Source organism: Fulmarus glacialis, unplaced genomic scaffold (genome assembly GCF_000690835.1).
Source record: "Fulmarus glacialis isolate BGI_N327 unplaced genomic scaffold, ASM69083v1 scaffold23370, whole genome shotgun sequence".
In the NCBI taxonomy this organism is placed as follows: Eukaryota; Metazoa; Chordata; class Aves; order Procellariiformes; family Procellariidae; genus Fulmarus; species Fulmarus glacialis.
The window spans coordinates 9,727-25,928 of record NW_009188629.1 but is presented as its reverse complement, the minus strand read 5'-3'; the positions used below and the strand labels follow the sequence as shown (position 1 = coordinate 25,928).

Sequence of the window (16,202 nt, the reverse complement as noted above, 5' to 3'; positions counted from 1 at the left end):
GTTATCAGTGAATTAATTTAGCCCAGGATGAGGAGGGGGGAGAGCCGCGGTGCATTGAAAGCACGGTAGGAGCACGGCAGTCCAAAGGCGGGCTTTGTGCTTGCTGGCTGTCAGCTGGGCTAGTCGAGGCGGCAGAGTTCAGGCTGAGCCGTGGTGGGGTTCGCTGCTGCCTTGGGCCCCCCTGGGCTTTGTGCATCCCCCGCTGGTGGCTGTCGGGCCCCCAGGGCTGTGCGAGCCCCGCTGGCAGGGCAGGGGGAGCAAATTCCCCAAGCAGATACTCAGCAGAGCCAAGTGAGGCTGCACAAGCAGAGAAATACTTGACTGCTCATAGGTAGCACAGAGGAGCTACTTTGGCTGTCTTTGTAACGAGTTACCAAGTTCTCAAGCACTGTTACTTTTGAGGGATGCTTCCCCCTTGAACATGTGGTTCCTCTTGAGGATCAGGAGGCACCATAAGACCCAGCGCTAGCAGGGATCGAGGTTCTTCGGGTAGGTTCAAAAAAAAGCAGGCACCTATTTGGACTCGCAAGATGGAGCTTCTGCTCTTTGTAGGTGTCACTCCCTTACCTCTGGTACCACAAATCCCAGCCCTAATTAGCTATATACGTCCAGCTATTTGTCCATTGGCGCCTGCTCTCAGACTAAGGCTGCACGTGAGCTTGTGCGGAGATAATAACACATGGGAGGCAAGCTGCATGCCCGTGTCTGCCCATATGTTCTTCATGCATGTGGTTCACATGTACATTGTTCACATACACAAACACACAGAGAGGCCTATGCAAAAATTGTACATTTTTTGTGCATGCTGGGAAAATAAGGAATATATTTAATATGCACGTGGAACGTAATATAAATCTAGCATACTGTGACGCAACGCATAGATTTGTTGCATGTGTTTGTGGCACCCAAGACTAAGCCACACATATATTGTATACGTGCCTATATCTTGTGAGCAGAAAGCATACATGAGTACTTTCCCGTTAACAAGCCTAGCTCTGAGCCATTTGGACACTTGATTCTTCCAGAAAATGGACTGCAAAGAATGTAATGAAACTCTTTGTATATGTAAATGAAAATGTTGCAGTAGACTTGATGGCAAGAGTCCGCCTTCAAAGTAGTAGATTATCTGAAGGATCAGCATTGTATCTTTTGCTAAGGCTTCAGGAGCACCTCATCATGATGGCGTTAATGTGAGTACTAGACAGCTTTGATGAGTTGCAACTGGTTGCAAAGCACTGCCTGCATTCAGAGTATGTTTATTATGGCTCCAGCAGGCATCCTTGTGGATTTTTGATCTCTACAGAACGTCTGCTGAAGCACTGAGAAAAAACGGACGGAGGGAATTTGATTATAACACGCTCAAGGACAGACTAGAGGCCAAGGAACTTGGGATCCAGTTCATCATTGTGTCTGAGTGCTGCTTAGTGCAGGACCTGAAGGGCTTGTGGGGAGGTTAAAGGTAGCTTTCTACCACTTTTGCACTGGCTTACCCTTAGCTGCTTCTGTAATGTTATATCCACAATGTATGTCTCTCTTCAGAGTGCAGCTCTGCTACCTTATGCATGTGTTTGAAAAACCTAGCATGATCCTGGTGCTATGTAAGAGTACGCAGCACAGCTGCGCATAGGGCTTTTCTGCCGATGCACAGGTGTGTGTAAATTATAGCTGAACACCATGCAAGATGTTTGCTGTGTATTAGAAATATCCCAGACATTCAGTGCCGAAACAAATAGGCACCAAGCTGCCTTTGGGCTTGGATTTTGTTTGTATTCAGTTATAAATTAGAAGTTGACTTGCTTTTTTTTTTTCCTTTTCCTTTTGCAAAGCGATTCCACAAATTTCTACACGAATCTTTCCCTGGTTGGTTTGCTTCGCTTGAGAGTTGGCCTTATATCACCCAATATCACCAAATTGCTCGTGCATCTTGAAATAAGTAGCGCATACTCACTTCAAGATTCCTTTCCTGGAGCTGTCTCTGCAGTTGCAGAGCCCCACATGGAGAGCACCACCCACGGGTGTTGGATGCATGTGGCTGACTTGTCAAGAGCCTTGGGTTAAAGATGTTTCACATCCATCCAAACTACACCAGTACATTTTTAAAGTAAACTAAATCCTTCTGTTTGAGGGCTGTCGCGCATTTCCAGGAGCTTTTTGCATGTGTAGAGCATAACTCCAGAAAGATGTTACTGTGTAACCACGCTAAGGGGACCTCCCTCTTCTTGTCATTTTGTGCCTAGATCAGAGAAGCTCTGTTCCAGATTCTTTCCCCCCAGCTCTGCTGATAAAGATAAAATGCAAGGACACAGAAATGCAGAATTGCAGAGGCAGACACCAGCCATCGAGCAGGATGACATCTATGGTTGATAGGAATTCACTTAACAGAGTGCAAGTGGGCTGATGAGGAAGGGGACTGGAGGCTAAAGCAGGGGCTGGGGAGTGTGTTTTTCTTGCAGTAACCTCTCTCCTTGTTCTCCTCCTTCTGTCTTTTCTAGGCAGGACAGGGCTGCTTGCTGATCTCTTGCCCAGTTTTGCTGTGGAGATTATGCCAGGTATTCAGTCATTTCACCCTTCAATCACCCAGTCCTCTGTCATCTTGTCTGTTTATCCTTCTACAGCATCTTTATGTGGTGTACGTTTCACTCTTAGGTGTGTTTTATCTGGGGTTAAAAAGGAAAAAGCCTGTCGCTTACTGGGAAAGTGTGTTGGGTTGAGATCTGGGAGAGCTGATGCTGGGGGACTTGGGGGAGGAATGGCCATGCTGGGAGCCAACGTACAGAGATGGTTGATGTCATGCCAGGATCAGTGTGAGACCAGAACTGCCAACACTCTTCAGGGGCAGTTTTATATCAAGCTCTCTGCTCTCCCCCTGCTAGCACAAAGGTAACGCCGCTCCAGCCTGCGAGACCTAGGCAGCCTCCTGTGCCCGTATGGCTTTGTACGTCAGCTGGTCTTGTGCAGTAGTAACTTCCGCTCCCCAGACCCTATCCTGCGGGTACTGTTATAGCCATCACCACAGATGGTAGCACAGGAGGTGCTAGAAATAGAGCACTGGTTAGCAACCCATCAGTGGCACAGCCCCTCTTGTGCTGCATGGCGAGGGCATTATCTAGGTAACACAAGGTGGTTGGACCAGACATGAAAGCTCTCTGCCCATGATAAATCCCTCCCTAGCCAAACTAATGAGAGCCACCAGTACTGGCACTCCTTGCAGAGGAAACAGAGACTGTGCAACAGATTGTCCTTGAAAGGGAAAAGCTGTGAGAACATTTAGCCCTTGAGTCATCTGATCATCCCCTGACAGTGCCCAAGGAGTGTTTCTTTCACACGTTTGTGGAAGAATGCAACTCCACATAAATGTGTGAAGCTATTTGCAAGTCTGTTCCAGAGATGCAAACGGAGGGAAGGCAGACACTCGCCCGCCTCCAGTGTAACCCAAAGCTCCCTGGAAGTTCAGCATGGCAGGAGAGGGTTTGGTCTTTTCAGCATAGACAGAAGTTGATTCTCTGTTGCCTAACACTTTTTTTTCCCCCACTATTTACAATTTTATTGAATGAGTATAAAATTCTTGTTGGCCAGGTAGCTTTCTGGTACCCTCACTGCATGGGTATAAACAACAAGGAAGTGTAAAAGGCAGCGGCAAACCACATTTCAGCTGTTACCATTGCCTGTTACCTGAATAAACAAAAGCAGATGCTCCTGCAAGCACAAAACAGTAGTTTCCAGACAGCGAGGACACATAGCATTTCAGCTTGGTAGTCATTTGAGTCTCAGGGTTACACAGTTGTATCTGGAAGGACTGTGACAGAAGATAACAGTTGTACTGGAGGAAGGATTAGGGAATTGCAGGTAAAAGTGGTTGAATCCCAGTTTTGTGCATAAAGGAGGAGGCAGCAGGCTCTTTCATTGTTTTTTTAACCTCATCAGAGAAGCAAATGGTCTAACTTCCTGTGAAGTAAAATCCTTCATGATTCATAGGTCCCTGTGACTGGGACACTGATTTCAAACATCCACTCCTGGTGCTGAGTGAGTGTCTTGCAATGTGCAATGTACATACTAACCTGACCTCCTTTTATACTCCTGGAACGTTTTGAGAAAGACCACAGATACACTTACAATGGACTTGCTGTTTGTTTTTTTCCTCTGCCAGGCTTTTATCCTTTATGGAGCATTTGTGAACTGTTCACTAATAGCTCTGGAGATCTGACACCTGAGCTTCATTGCATAGCTGTGGCTGGCCACTTCTGTCATGCGGTACTATTTCACCTCCTTCGCTGTATCAACGATGGTCATAGGGAACAAGATGAGAACATGACAAAAGAAAAAGCCACTGAGCTGTTGCCCTGCTCAGATTGGCATAGATTAGGAAGTACAGGACTGGAAAGGCTCGCTATCTTGCTTGCTATCCCAAGCGCCATGTAGTTTCATCCTTTCCATAAGCTTAGCAAGCTTAAGAGTAGTCTGGGTTTGGCCTTTCTCTCTCCCATTGGATCACTTTCTTTTATATGCGTCTTCTAGCTTCCCATCAACATTACTTATAGCCTGTTTATGCCCATTTATGTAAGACCTTTAACTACAATACCTGCTTTTCCTCCTAGCATTCATCCTCCTAGCATATTTACAGCTATGTCTGCTCTCAGCCTTCTTTTTAATATACCAAAGCAGCGAGCTTCAGCTCTTCTGCTGCCAGGCAGGCTATTGAGTCCCTTCATCCCCTCAAATCCCTGCTTCGCATGCGCTCCAACCTGAATTCATCTTTTCTTATACAAAGGTGACCAGAGCTGTATAACATCAGTAACTTCAGATGAAGTTACATGGAGGCCTTGTATGATGGCATTAAGATTTCCTTAACACTACTGGAAATTCCTCCTTTACTGGGCATGGGGATACATTTGCCATTTTTGTGGCTGTATTGCATAAGCAGTTACAGTTGTCCCATGATGGAATAGTATACTGGATCATTTCTCTTGTTTTTCAGTTGTTTTCCACTAATGAAGTCCTGTTCAGAACAAATTGTTCTTAATCCTTGAACGTGTGACCTTGAAAGTATTGCTGCATACCTTGAAATTCAGTATATTGCTGCATTTCATGTTTCTTATTGCAGGCCCAAGGACCGACTAGCCGTTTCTATAACATATCCCGGTCTTCATCTTTAGTGACAATGCTTCCCTACCTCTTACCCTCAAGATATATTAACACATTCTTATTTTCTGTGTAAAGATCATTCGTGTAAAATATTAAATAAGGTGGTTCCTAGAGCCGGCACTTGAGGAACTGTATCAGTAATCTCCTCTCAGCTCTTACTTTTCCATTCATGAATGCTTCCCTCTAGCCGTTTCCTTATTTGTTAGCTGGATTTTTCTCAGTATGTAGTAACTTCACCAAAAAAAATTATTCCACAAGGACCAAAATTATCTGCAAATTTAAATGAAATTCATCTGTTTCAGCCAAAAAAGAAATAAAATATTCAAAAAATATAAAACATTTCACTTGACACTTCTGAAATGAAGTGTTTTGATTTGTAAATGCCAGATCTTTCACTGACGTTTTTTAAAGGAAATTGTAAGTTCTGGATTAAAAATGGTATTAAAAAAAGGGAATTGTTTGTAGAAGAGTTAAGGAAAACTCCAACAAAGCAAAGAATTTTACTTTTGTTCAAACAGAATGCTGTGGATGAATCAAAAATAACACTTCTTATTTTTGCGTTTTATTAAGAACTAGAAAAACCTTCTGGTTTGGTTGTTCCAAGGTGAACATTTTTCCTTGACTTTTCAGCTTAGCGACGCAGGTGAGAGGTACGCTATTTTTCCAGTGTGATTCTGTACTCACATTGCAATCCTTGTATCAATACTTCTTCATCTTAAATAGTAATGTACCAGGAGACCTGTTAGTGAACGCTGGACTTCTGTCCAGAAACAGTGATCTGCTGCTTTTCTTTCTCTGCAAAGCAGCCCCACCACTTCTTCCTTTGCTTTCTTACCATCTTTCCAAGGTGGTTGAATAACCACCTGGGTACACCTGGAGTCTTTCCCCACAGATTTTCCCTCACCAGCGGTCTGACTTCTAGATAGGTTGGTGCATCTCTCTGACACAAAACCGACTCCAGGCCTCCTACACATTCAAAATCTTGAAATCTCTGTGTTCACTGACCATTCCCTTAATCTGGGGAGTTGCCATGTGGTGGTAGGTGCAGCCCTGTGCACGCAATTCCCTGCAAAGCGCAGGGTGGCCAGGTGCAGAGCTGGGAGCTGCCCCGGCACAGGCTGGGCACCTGCTCCCACCACGGCTGCTGCTGCTGCAGATTTCCCAGCAGCGAAGTTTGAGAAGGCTTCTCTTGCTCCCCTTTCTGATCAAACCCCATCCTGGTTTTTGTGGACCAGCTCTTCTGTGCTTTCACTTGTAGGGTGTTTTTCAGCCATTGCCTTTCAGGGCCTGGCAGACATCATCTGAGGCTTCAGCGGGGAGGGGAGAGGGTTGTTAGGTTTCCTGGCTGGCTGCAGTGCCTGAATAGGATGTTCGTTCAGCACATTCAAAAGAATAATTGCATGCGTGGGCCTAGTTGCGTAGGGGCAGGCCTGGCTCATTTACTGGGCTATTTATAGCATGCTTTTCACCATCATTTGTCCCATTAAAACTAGAATGTGAGGGAACAAACACAGAAGCAGGGCATGAACATGGCTGGGAAGAATGAGTCTTTGATGAGATCCAAATGCTAATGGAGTACGTCCTGCGGTGTTCGTACAGGTCTGCCGTGGGGCGAAGGGTTTCTGTGCTGGGGAACCAGAGCTCCTGCCTCTGTGCTGCTCGCCTTTCAGCCAGCCAGAGGCATCGCAGGAAGGGACCACATTTCTGTAGCTCCATTTCTGATTGTCACGTGCCATTTCTGCTTCGACACAGGCGGGGACGTAGTCCTAGACCAGCAGGAGGTCCACTTCTATTATTCACCTATCTGTTTTGCCCCTATGCTCTCCCCTGGGAGGATGTTGCTGACGTTCCCTTCCACAGCAATGTGCAATCCTGTAAGTATCTTTCTTTCTCCCCTTTTTTTCCAGAGTGGGTCTTTGTGGGCCTGGTGATCCTGGGGGCGTTCCTGTTCTTCCTCCTGGTGGGGATCTGCTGGTGCCAGTGCTGCCCACACAGCTGCTGCTGTTACGTCCGCTGCCCCTGCTGCCCTGAGTCCTGCTGCTGTCCCCGGGCGCGTGAGTGACCCTGTCCAAGCCTGGCGCAAATCTTCCTCTTGCACTACTTCTGCTCCCTGGCAGAACAGGAGGAGAATCTGCTAATACTGCTTCCTTTGCCCTGAGCACTTTGCTTGACTAAAGAACTAGTTCTTAGGGAGTGAAGCATCTGAGCTATTGCTCAATGGTTGAGCGCTCAAAGTTAATTACAAATGTAGTTCCCTGAGCCCTCCCTGCCTTGGCAGCTGTGCCTGCTCCTCCAGAGTGTCATGCTCCCCTTCCAAAGTTGTTGTCGTGTCACTGAATGTTGTGGGTCAGAGCTAAGAGCATCCTGGGAGGTTTCTTCCTGGCAATGCAAAGCAGCTGCCCTCTACAACAGTGCAAAATCCTTGCAACCCAGCAAGGTTCCTGGTCAGGCTCAGGCAGATCTGTCAAGTTTCATGAGCCTCATCCCTACTGCTTGAGTCATCAGTTGTTTTTAAAGCTGAACTGCCACTAAGTCATGGCAATGGTAATACTGGCGGTAACACTCTGAATGTCTTTCAACTGCTGGGCATCTTGCAGGGCTCATCTGACCTGTCGTGTATTTTTTAAACTCCTCTCAGTGCCCTTTGAGGCTTACAGAAATTCAGATTGGTCCTTGTCATTTCATTTGTCCAGTGGTCTCCTGCTGGGTTGTCACCAATGTGATGTGCAGGTTTCGGCCACGTGCCGTGTGGGTCTGTGGGAGGCTGGTGTGATGCTGACTGCTGTTCTTTTTCAGTCTATGTAGCAGGCAAAGCAGCAAAAGCTGGGTACCCTCCTGCAGTCTCCTCCATGCCAGGTCCATACTACATCCCCAGTGTTCCTGTAGCTGGTGTCCCGTCTCCTGCTGTGCTGATGGATAAGTCGCACCCCCCTCCCTTGGCCCCAAATGACTCCAGCGGAGGAAGTCAAAACGGTAATTTGCAGTGCCAGGCACAACGTTCAGTCCTCTTACTGGGAGCAGGGCTGGGAAAAGGAGGGATGATTGTCACTGATACAGTGGTATGAACAGAAGAAACACAGAGAAACTGCATTTTAATCCTGGCTCTGACAATGACATCTGCATCCCTTAGGGCCACATGGTCCAACTTTTCTAGCACCATCAGCGCAGTGTCAGTTTGTGGGTGTCTAATTAGGTCAGCAGGGAATGGGAGGCCAAGTTCATGCCCAGGACCCGTCTCATTACTGCTGCAAACGTTTACTTGCGGAGGACAAAAGGATGAAGATGATTTCAGGGGAGCAGAGGCAGTGGCCATTTTACCCTTACAGATGATGCCTCGCAAGCGGCTCTCTCTTGGTAAAGTGTTCTTCCTACCCTCTGGGGCACTGCTTGCCCTCTGGCAGCAGTTTTTGCTGCGGCGTTTTACTGTCCCGGTGGCATTTTGGGCACAGGGACATGCTCCCTCAGCGTTTCTGCCCAAGAGCATTTGGGGCTGGACCCCCTCCCCTGCCTTACAGAAGTCAGTAGGTCACTTTTTTTGTTCAGCCTTTGCATTTGTGAAATGTGAGCGATAAAAGGCTTCTAACTAGAAAGGAGTTGTGGATCAATGTCAGACAGAGAGTATCAGTGTGATGACTCTATCTTGGTGGGGGTCACTTCTCCTGCTGCAAAGGAAGCTGCCATCAAGGAAAAAGAGGGTAGCTATTTAGCCACATGCTAGCATTTCAGGATCAGAGTGGCTGTTTAAATGCAAACATGCTGCAGCAGAAGTGACTCTCACCAATGTAGAGTCACCATACTGAGACAGTATGTTTGTCATTGATCCAGCCGCATGTCTGATTTTAAAGCACCACACTAATTATCAGTTGTTAAATTTGCTCATGACAATGTGTTGATAAGACACTTCCGAAAAGACAAGATCAAGTAGCATAATCAAATAATTAAGCTTTTGGAACAACCCTAACATCCTTCCACTGCCCCAGTCAGTATATTAACCTTTCTGGAATTACAAAAAGTATTTTCCTTCAACAATCATACTATTTTTTTCCCACAAATCAAAACAGACCTCTGGAATGGAGCATTTTGAAATAGGAAATAATCACTGATCCAAAGCAGAACATACTCAGTTCAAAAACCTTTGTCAGAAAATGGTGGACGACAGCCCAGTGCTTAATTTTTTTTCTCCTGTGAAAAATGTCACTGCATGTGGAGTGTGGTGTTGGCCGTGGCAACTCCAGGGATTTTTTAAGAGTCAGATCACAGCCCCAGTCTCGCTCTGCTGTACATTACTAGCAGAGCACAAATGCAGAATGAAAAATTGTGGCTGCGTTTGGTAACCAAATGGAATGGCTCTTAGCATCCCATGTTCATTACACAGAAAGATGCATTTATTATATAATCCAAATCAGCTGGCTCAACTCAGGACTTGACAGGAAATACTACGTATTGCAAATAAAACCATTATTACAGAGTTTTAACTGTTGTGGCAAGACAACAGAGGTTCTTAAGCTTTTTTTATTTTTAATTAATGTTTTCTGCAATGATATGGAAAAACCCTTAGTCTGGGTCATGCACCTGTTGTTCAAGGTGTTCCTTGAACTGTGGAGCTAAGGAAGGTTCCTTTTCTCTTAAGGTCCTCCACAATGCCAGAATATCCCCAAATTACAGGCTGTAGAAGAGAAAACATTGTGTGGCTGTTCTAAGCTACTTATTTGCTGGTTGGCCAGACAGCAAGCTAAACAAAACAGGTAATGGTTGAGTTTATAATAAAGGCCTTTTCTCAGGAGTGCTAATTATGGTCTCTGTGTCCATGCAGCTGGTGTAGGTCTGATCTGAAACTTGGTATCTTTGAGACCTCAACCTTTCTGTCAAGTTTATTTAAAAAAAATGGGATCAGAAGTGCTGGGGGACAGAGACTGGAGGATTCTGTAATCCTGGCTGCCAGGCTAAAAAGGACAGCCTTTGCCCTAGATAGTTTCTGTGCTTATAAGTGATCCCTGTGAGATGATCTAGTGAGTGAACTCAGGCATGAGGATATTTAGAAAGTTTGTGTAGGGTTACATAAAAGCCATGTGACAAAGCTCCAGTGAAGCCTAGGAACTCCATCCTAAACTTAGGGCTGAACAGGGAGAAAAATAAACTTTCATCTCTCTTATTTAGAAGAGTGTTGGCAACACATAAGTTAGGATGTATGCTCTATTTTAAATGCAGTGGTTACCTGGAGACTCTTGCATAGTTTCCGTAAACCATGTGCACAGGGAAGCTTTTGATCTGAGAGCTGGACTCCAGACCTTTAATATGGAAAGTGTGTAAGGATGAGACATCATTTACTTCCTAACCACACTTGTCTGAAAAAAATAGTAGCGCTGTCCTTCCTGGGGAGGGAAACAGCTTACAGTTTTGGCTGACTTGGTTCCACCCATAGGAGAATGAAAAAAGTATCTAGTTAAATACAAATTAAACACTAGAAATTTATGAACTGTTCAGGAGAAGAAAATACGGTCTAACAGGAAAGAATGTTCCATTCCCTTTGACTTCAGTGAATGGTTCTGGACAAGTGGTTAACGTCTCTGCATCTTTGTTGCCTTATAATTAAGATGGGCCTAAAAACATTCAGACCTTATTAAAGGTTTATGGCAATTTACAGATGAAGAAGGGTGTGAGAAGGAAGCAATATCATCTTTGGTTCTCACACGAAGGAATAATAAAGAGATTTAATAAGTTGAACATTTAATATCATTGCGAGAAGTATTTAATAAATAAGCGTAGAGACAAAATATGCTTCGTCTATAATGGAAAATACTTTTTATGAGCTGTTCACGGTCATCTTTGCAGATTTAAATCCAAAGTTAATTTCTAGATGCTTACAGAATTAACCAAGAAATTTATTTGCCTTTTGATACACAGCTGCAGTAGCAAGTCCAGCATGAAGCTAGCATGAAGCCGAGCTAATTCTCCATCAGTTCCAGGAGTTATAGATGTTGCCCAAATAGATATTTGGCACAGCCTCAGTGTGAGTAGTGGCTCTGGAGAGACAGAGTCTGGAAGCTGCCTGTTCAAGTTCCCCAAAGGTTATTAGTAGGTCAGAGTCATTTCCAGCTGATGGTTGTTTGCTGGCCTGTGTATAAATGAGGTGGCAGCTTCGCTGAGCCCCTAGTAGACACATTAGAAGAAAGAATAGCAAGAGCCCTCTTTCCTGGCAAGGTACCAGAGAGATGTCAGCCACGATGGTGAGGTGAGGTGGAGAACTCGCCTTGCTGTTGCTCGTGCAGTGCAGCGGGAGTCATCGCTTCTGAGGCCAGTCAGTCCAGCCCCTCTTCATAGCAGCAGCCTCACTTCAAGAGGCATGATGGTCTTCCACTTTGGAAGACGGAGGCAGGGTTCCTTGTGTTCTGTAAATCACTGTGTGCATTTGCAGTCATTGTGCACACATAATAAAACAATAAATAATTATTGTTAATAATTGGGGATAATAAAACACAGCGAAACTCCAGACTGCTGTCAGCTAAGCTATCTGGAGACACGTTGAAAACAGGACCCTGATAGACCTATGCTATATTTTAACATCTAATACCTTTCCCAAGTACGGATACACAAGGTAATATTTCAAGATGTAGTTACTTACCTTACATGTGCACAGTCAAAACCCACAGTAAAGCACTTTCCTCTTGAAGCAATTTGCGGGATTATTACAGGAATCATTCTACCCCTTTCTATGGCACAGCCATTTCTGAAGCAGAGCATGGTTATTTAATAGTGCATAGACACATGCACAGCAGTTTAGGACAGAAGGTGCCTAAGAATACCTCTGCCAAGTCCATGTTCAGCCCACACAGCGCATACTATGCAATGTACTACCAAACCCATATGTTAGTAGCTTGATGTATCGGGGTGTGGGATAAAACAGAAAGGTTGGCTCAAAACCACCATCCAAGTATTTAAATTGTGCCATAAGAGGAGCACTCATGCAACACTGCAGTATTCACACAAGGGAATATGTTAACCCCATTCAAGGCGGACAGGTTCCATTTTGTAGTGCTAAGTGAATTGTCCTCACAACAGTTCTCTAATGAGGCTGAATTTGAGGGTTGTAGTCCTCTTTTGTAATTAGACCTGTGTTTCTGTCAATCTTAAAATAGCCCCAGGCTGAGACCTTTCTTAAATAATCTGCTATAAAAGCCTTATTTTCTTCAAAGTCCTGATACGTGGAGTTCTCTGCTTGCTGACTATAGATATGCCTTGAGGTAGTCAGGCTGTTCACAGGGTTAGCAGGTGAAGTGTGCATGGAGTCAGCCTGCCGGAGCTAGAGCTGGTGTGGCTCCAGGTGTGTGGAGGGTTTCTTTTCTACACACAGAAAGGCGGAAAAGCCAAAAAAGCTGTCCAGACTTCCCCTGCAAATGGAGTAATTCCAGGAGTCAAGCACTTAATGTATGTGTAAGACATACCTTTTCTGTAAAATAAAGCATGTAAAGAATGCCAGAGCAGGCAGTTTCACAGTTACCCAGTGACCTGATTGGCCCCATCATTGGATTCAATATAAATCTCAAGGCAGTGTGACGTGCTTTGTGGGACTTTCTGTGTTTCCTTCTGTATTCTGTGGAGCTTCTCCTACCACATGCTCTTCAACCTGCGTGAGCAGAATTCATAGGGATGGGAGAGTGCAGTGGTCCTGCAGAGTGACAGCTCCCAAATGCTCAGCCACCTGCTTCCACTGCAGACTGGGAGCTCATGGCTCCTGCTGCATAGAGGAAGCTTGATCTTCTGGGACTGCTTCTCCCATACCATGACAAATCCTTTCTGTAGTGCTGAGGAAGGGGAAATGAGTGCTACTTTTCCTTCTGCCATCCTCTATGGGAGGTGGAATCACTCTGTGGCAATGACACCACTTGATGCATTTGGTTGTACAGATTGGGCATTTCCAAATCATTTTTGCTGTTACTGCAAACTTTATAAATGATGCAGCTGCTCACAACTTCACATCCCACGTTACAGACAAATTTCTTCTGAAGCAAGGACTGACTCACTCTGTTTTGGAAGACGCAGCCTACCTGCCTGCAGACGTGAGCTCAACTATAGAAGCAATATTGTTGGAAAGTCTCCTTGGACTTAAGTGTGTTTTCCTCTAATGCTTTTCTTTTCTCCCTAGCAGTGCGCAAAGGGTACAGGATCCAGACTGACAAGGAGAGGGACTCCATGAAGGTGCTGTACTATGTCGAGAAAGAACTGGCTCAGTTTGACCCAGCTAGGAGGATGCGAGAACGATGTGAGGAACAAGCATGGTTTGGTTTTTTTTTTTCACTGACCTGAAAAAGACTGCAAATTCATAGCTAAAAGTTCACTGGCTTTGCCTTAGAGCCAGCCTCTAAGATATGATGTCCAGGATATGGTACTCGGGGCAGATAAAGTCTAGATTTTATACAGGTATGTTCTGATTTTAAAGATCTGCTGCTTACCTAGTCATCCTTAATAAGAGCAAACAAGGTGAGGGATACTCAAATGCTCATGAAAATTGTCCACTCGATAATTAAACTTCTGGATCATCAACGTGTGAAAAGCCAAGTCCGTACTTATGCCTTCTACAGCCTGTGGTGTGATAATAGCTGGGATATTGTCTTCACAATTTCTGTATGTCTTACAGTGTGGTGCCTGTAAATTCCCAGCATGGCAAAATAGGAAAGGGATGATTTTATTGAAAGCATGTTTTGTGGGCTGCAATGACCACAATGTGGTTTGAAGGACGCAGAAAAGTAGTCTGGAGTGGCTGTTGCCCCGCAGAAGGAGCAGGGACTACAAGAAAGATTCAAGGAGGATCATCAGATTTTGTGACACAGGTCATCTTAAGATCAGAGGCGGTACATGCATCAGTACTGACGGCTTGGCAGTGAGACACCTGCAGGCGAAGGGGAGGAGGGTGGTGAATAGGGACGTGATGCAAACTCAGAACTGACCTTCTGTGTGGAACTCCTCACTGTCTTCCGATAGCCTCTTGCAAGCTTTATTACCCTAAATAAAGGCTGAGGCTGCACTTAATGGGTGTCAGAATACAAACCCAGGTGGGGGTCTTTCCACATTAGGAGGCAGAGGTGCAGTGGCGGGATCAGGTGTGTGCGTGAGGAGAGCTTGCAGTGCTGCTCTTTGTCCTCTAGCTGTTCTGTGCGCGGACAGCAGCAGGCTGGGGGCTCGGTTCCTCCAGGCAGCATCCGACTCGCGCAGAGCTAACCCACTTTAGGCACTGGTAGAAGCTCATTTAAAACAGACGCGTGAGATCCTGCAAATCAATGGAGGTAAGGGCTTTAGGGAATGACAGTACATCAAAGCTCTATACAGATTAGGCATAACTAACAAATTATATATACTTCTAAACTAGTCATTGCTGAGCACACTGTCTTCTCCACCCACAAGATTTACTATAAAAAGACCTCTCCAGATTGGTATGTCAGGCCTCCAGATGTCAATGTGCTTGACGGGGTAGAGACTGACAGTGATTCAGTCAGTCTCTTACTTCTTTCTTAATCTTTTTTTGAGGGGGTTGTTTTTGTTTTAGCTGGGCAAGTCAGGCCAAATCTAGAGCCAGCCTGTCTCACACCAGGAAAGGGGGAGGTGGCACAACTGCTGTGACGATGTTCCACCAAGCTCAGTGCCCACCTCGCTAGAGCGGAGAGCTCACATGTGTTACTGAAGCAGGGCTGAGGGGGGATTTCTACATGACGGCTGAACTCAGTTGTCTGGAACACAGGCAGCTGATGCCATTTGCGATACCCTCAGAATATCCCACCTGGCTGCCAGCTAACAGTTCAGGAGACCTGTAGGTCTAACAGCAGCTCTGTCCAAACTGAGCCCCAGGAGTCTTGGGCAGGATTACTCAAGGGTTTGGAGAAGGGCCTTGGATTCCATTTTGATTTTTTTCTAATGGGGGGCAAGCTGAGCTTCTTTCTGAAAAAGCTGCAGCTGGGCTCACCACAGCCTTCCTGTCCACTCCTCCCCTCTCAGACATGCTATCAGGTGATGCCTATCTCATTTCTTTTCTGCAACCTCCCCTGCAGATAACAACACCATCTCTGAACTCAGCTCTTTGCATGAAGAGGACTTGAACTTCCGGCAGCCCTACCGCCAGGTGCGAAGGAAACCTCTCCCTCCTGCGGGGGACCTGGATGGCGATGATGAATACTGGGCAGGAGTGATCGGCGGGGGCAGCACGTCAAGATCACAGGCTGTCTCTGATTACAGAGATGAGCGGGACAGTTTCCGGCACAGGTGAGGAGTGCTATGTTGGGAGGCAGCTATATCTGGCAAAGTAGTAAAGAAGGGAGAAGGGACAGACGGACCGGTAGCTCTTCTCCATTTCCTGCTGCTCTGGTTCTGCTTAGCAGGACAGAGGGGTTAGAGAGAACATGAAATCTGGAGATGTCATTAGATAAGGTTGGAATGAATCTGATTCCGATAAGCCTGCTGAAGCCTACCCAGCTGGACAAAGCTAGGTACCAGCCCCATTCCAGGTGGGATGTAAAAGTGAGATCAATAGGAAACCTAGCCACCCTTCCCAAAGTGCTCGCTTGAGATTTGTACCTGATCCCTCCAGCACTTCCCAGTGCTGATGTGCTTTATTAGGAGTCACACCCTGGTCCTTTGGTGCAACAAGACCTGTACTCCAGGCCTAAAGGACTGGCACTCTGGTGCTTAGAAGAGAGGTATCACATCCTTCCCTCACATACTAGCAGCCCAGTCTCCTGAAAGCAATGGCAGGGATTTTCTTCCCTCAGTACTGGGCTATTGGGCCAGCTCACTCTCTTTAAACCTGCTTCAAAATTCCCCTGCTCTGAGCTTCTGTAGCTGGGTTCTTGGGTTTTCCTAGTAGGACATACTCCTAAAAGCATTGGGGCCAAGGAGAAGCAGGTCCAGCCCTGCATACTGGAGGACAAGGGAGGTGCACTCTGGGGTTAATCTCGGGTAACATTAGACATGTAGAATCCAAGCTATCCACACTAAGCTGCCTTTACAGTCAGCAGAGAGAAGCAGGGATTTCGAGGATGTGATACATCTCTTCCTACAGAAGATGATGGAAA

The 16,202-nt window shown here is 45.8% G+C and overlaps 1 protein-coding gene across 1 annotated transcript in view; it reads left to right on the top strand.

The window, feature by feature from the left end:
* The first annotated feature begins 1,179 nt into the window (after positions 1-1,179).
* The window catches only part of LOC104077943 (immunoglobulin-like domain-containing receptor 2), a 16,713-nt gene continuing 1,690 nt past the window's right edge, over positions 1,180-16,202 (top strand). The window contains exons 1-7 of the mRNA XM_009579371.1: positions 1,180-1,190; positions 1,304-1,452; positions 2,454-2,549; positions 7,050-7,196; positions 7,939-8,115; positions 13,289-13,402; positions 15,183-15,393. Coding sequence (XP_009577666.1) covers positions 1,180-1,190; positions 1,304-1,452; positions 2,454-2,549; positions 7,050-7,196; positions 7,939-8,115; positions 13,289-13,402; positions 15,183-15,393 — 905 coding nt within the window. The remainder of the gene's footprint in view (positions 1,191-1,303; positions 1,453-2,453; positions 2,550-7,049; positions 7,197-7,938; positions 8,116-13,288; positions 13,403-15,182; positions 15,394-16,202) is intronic.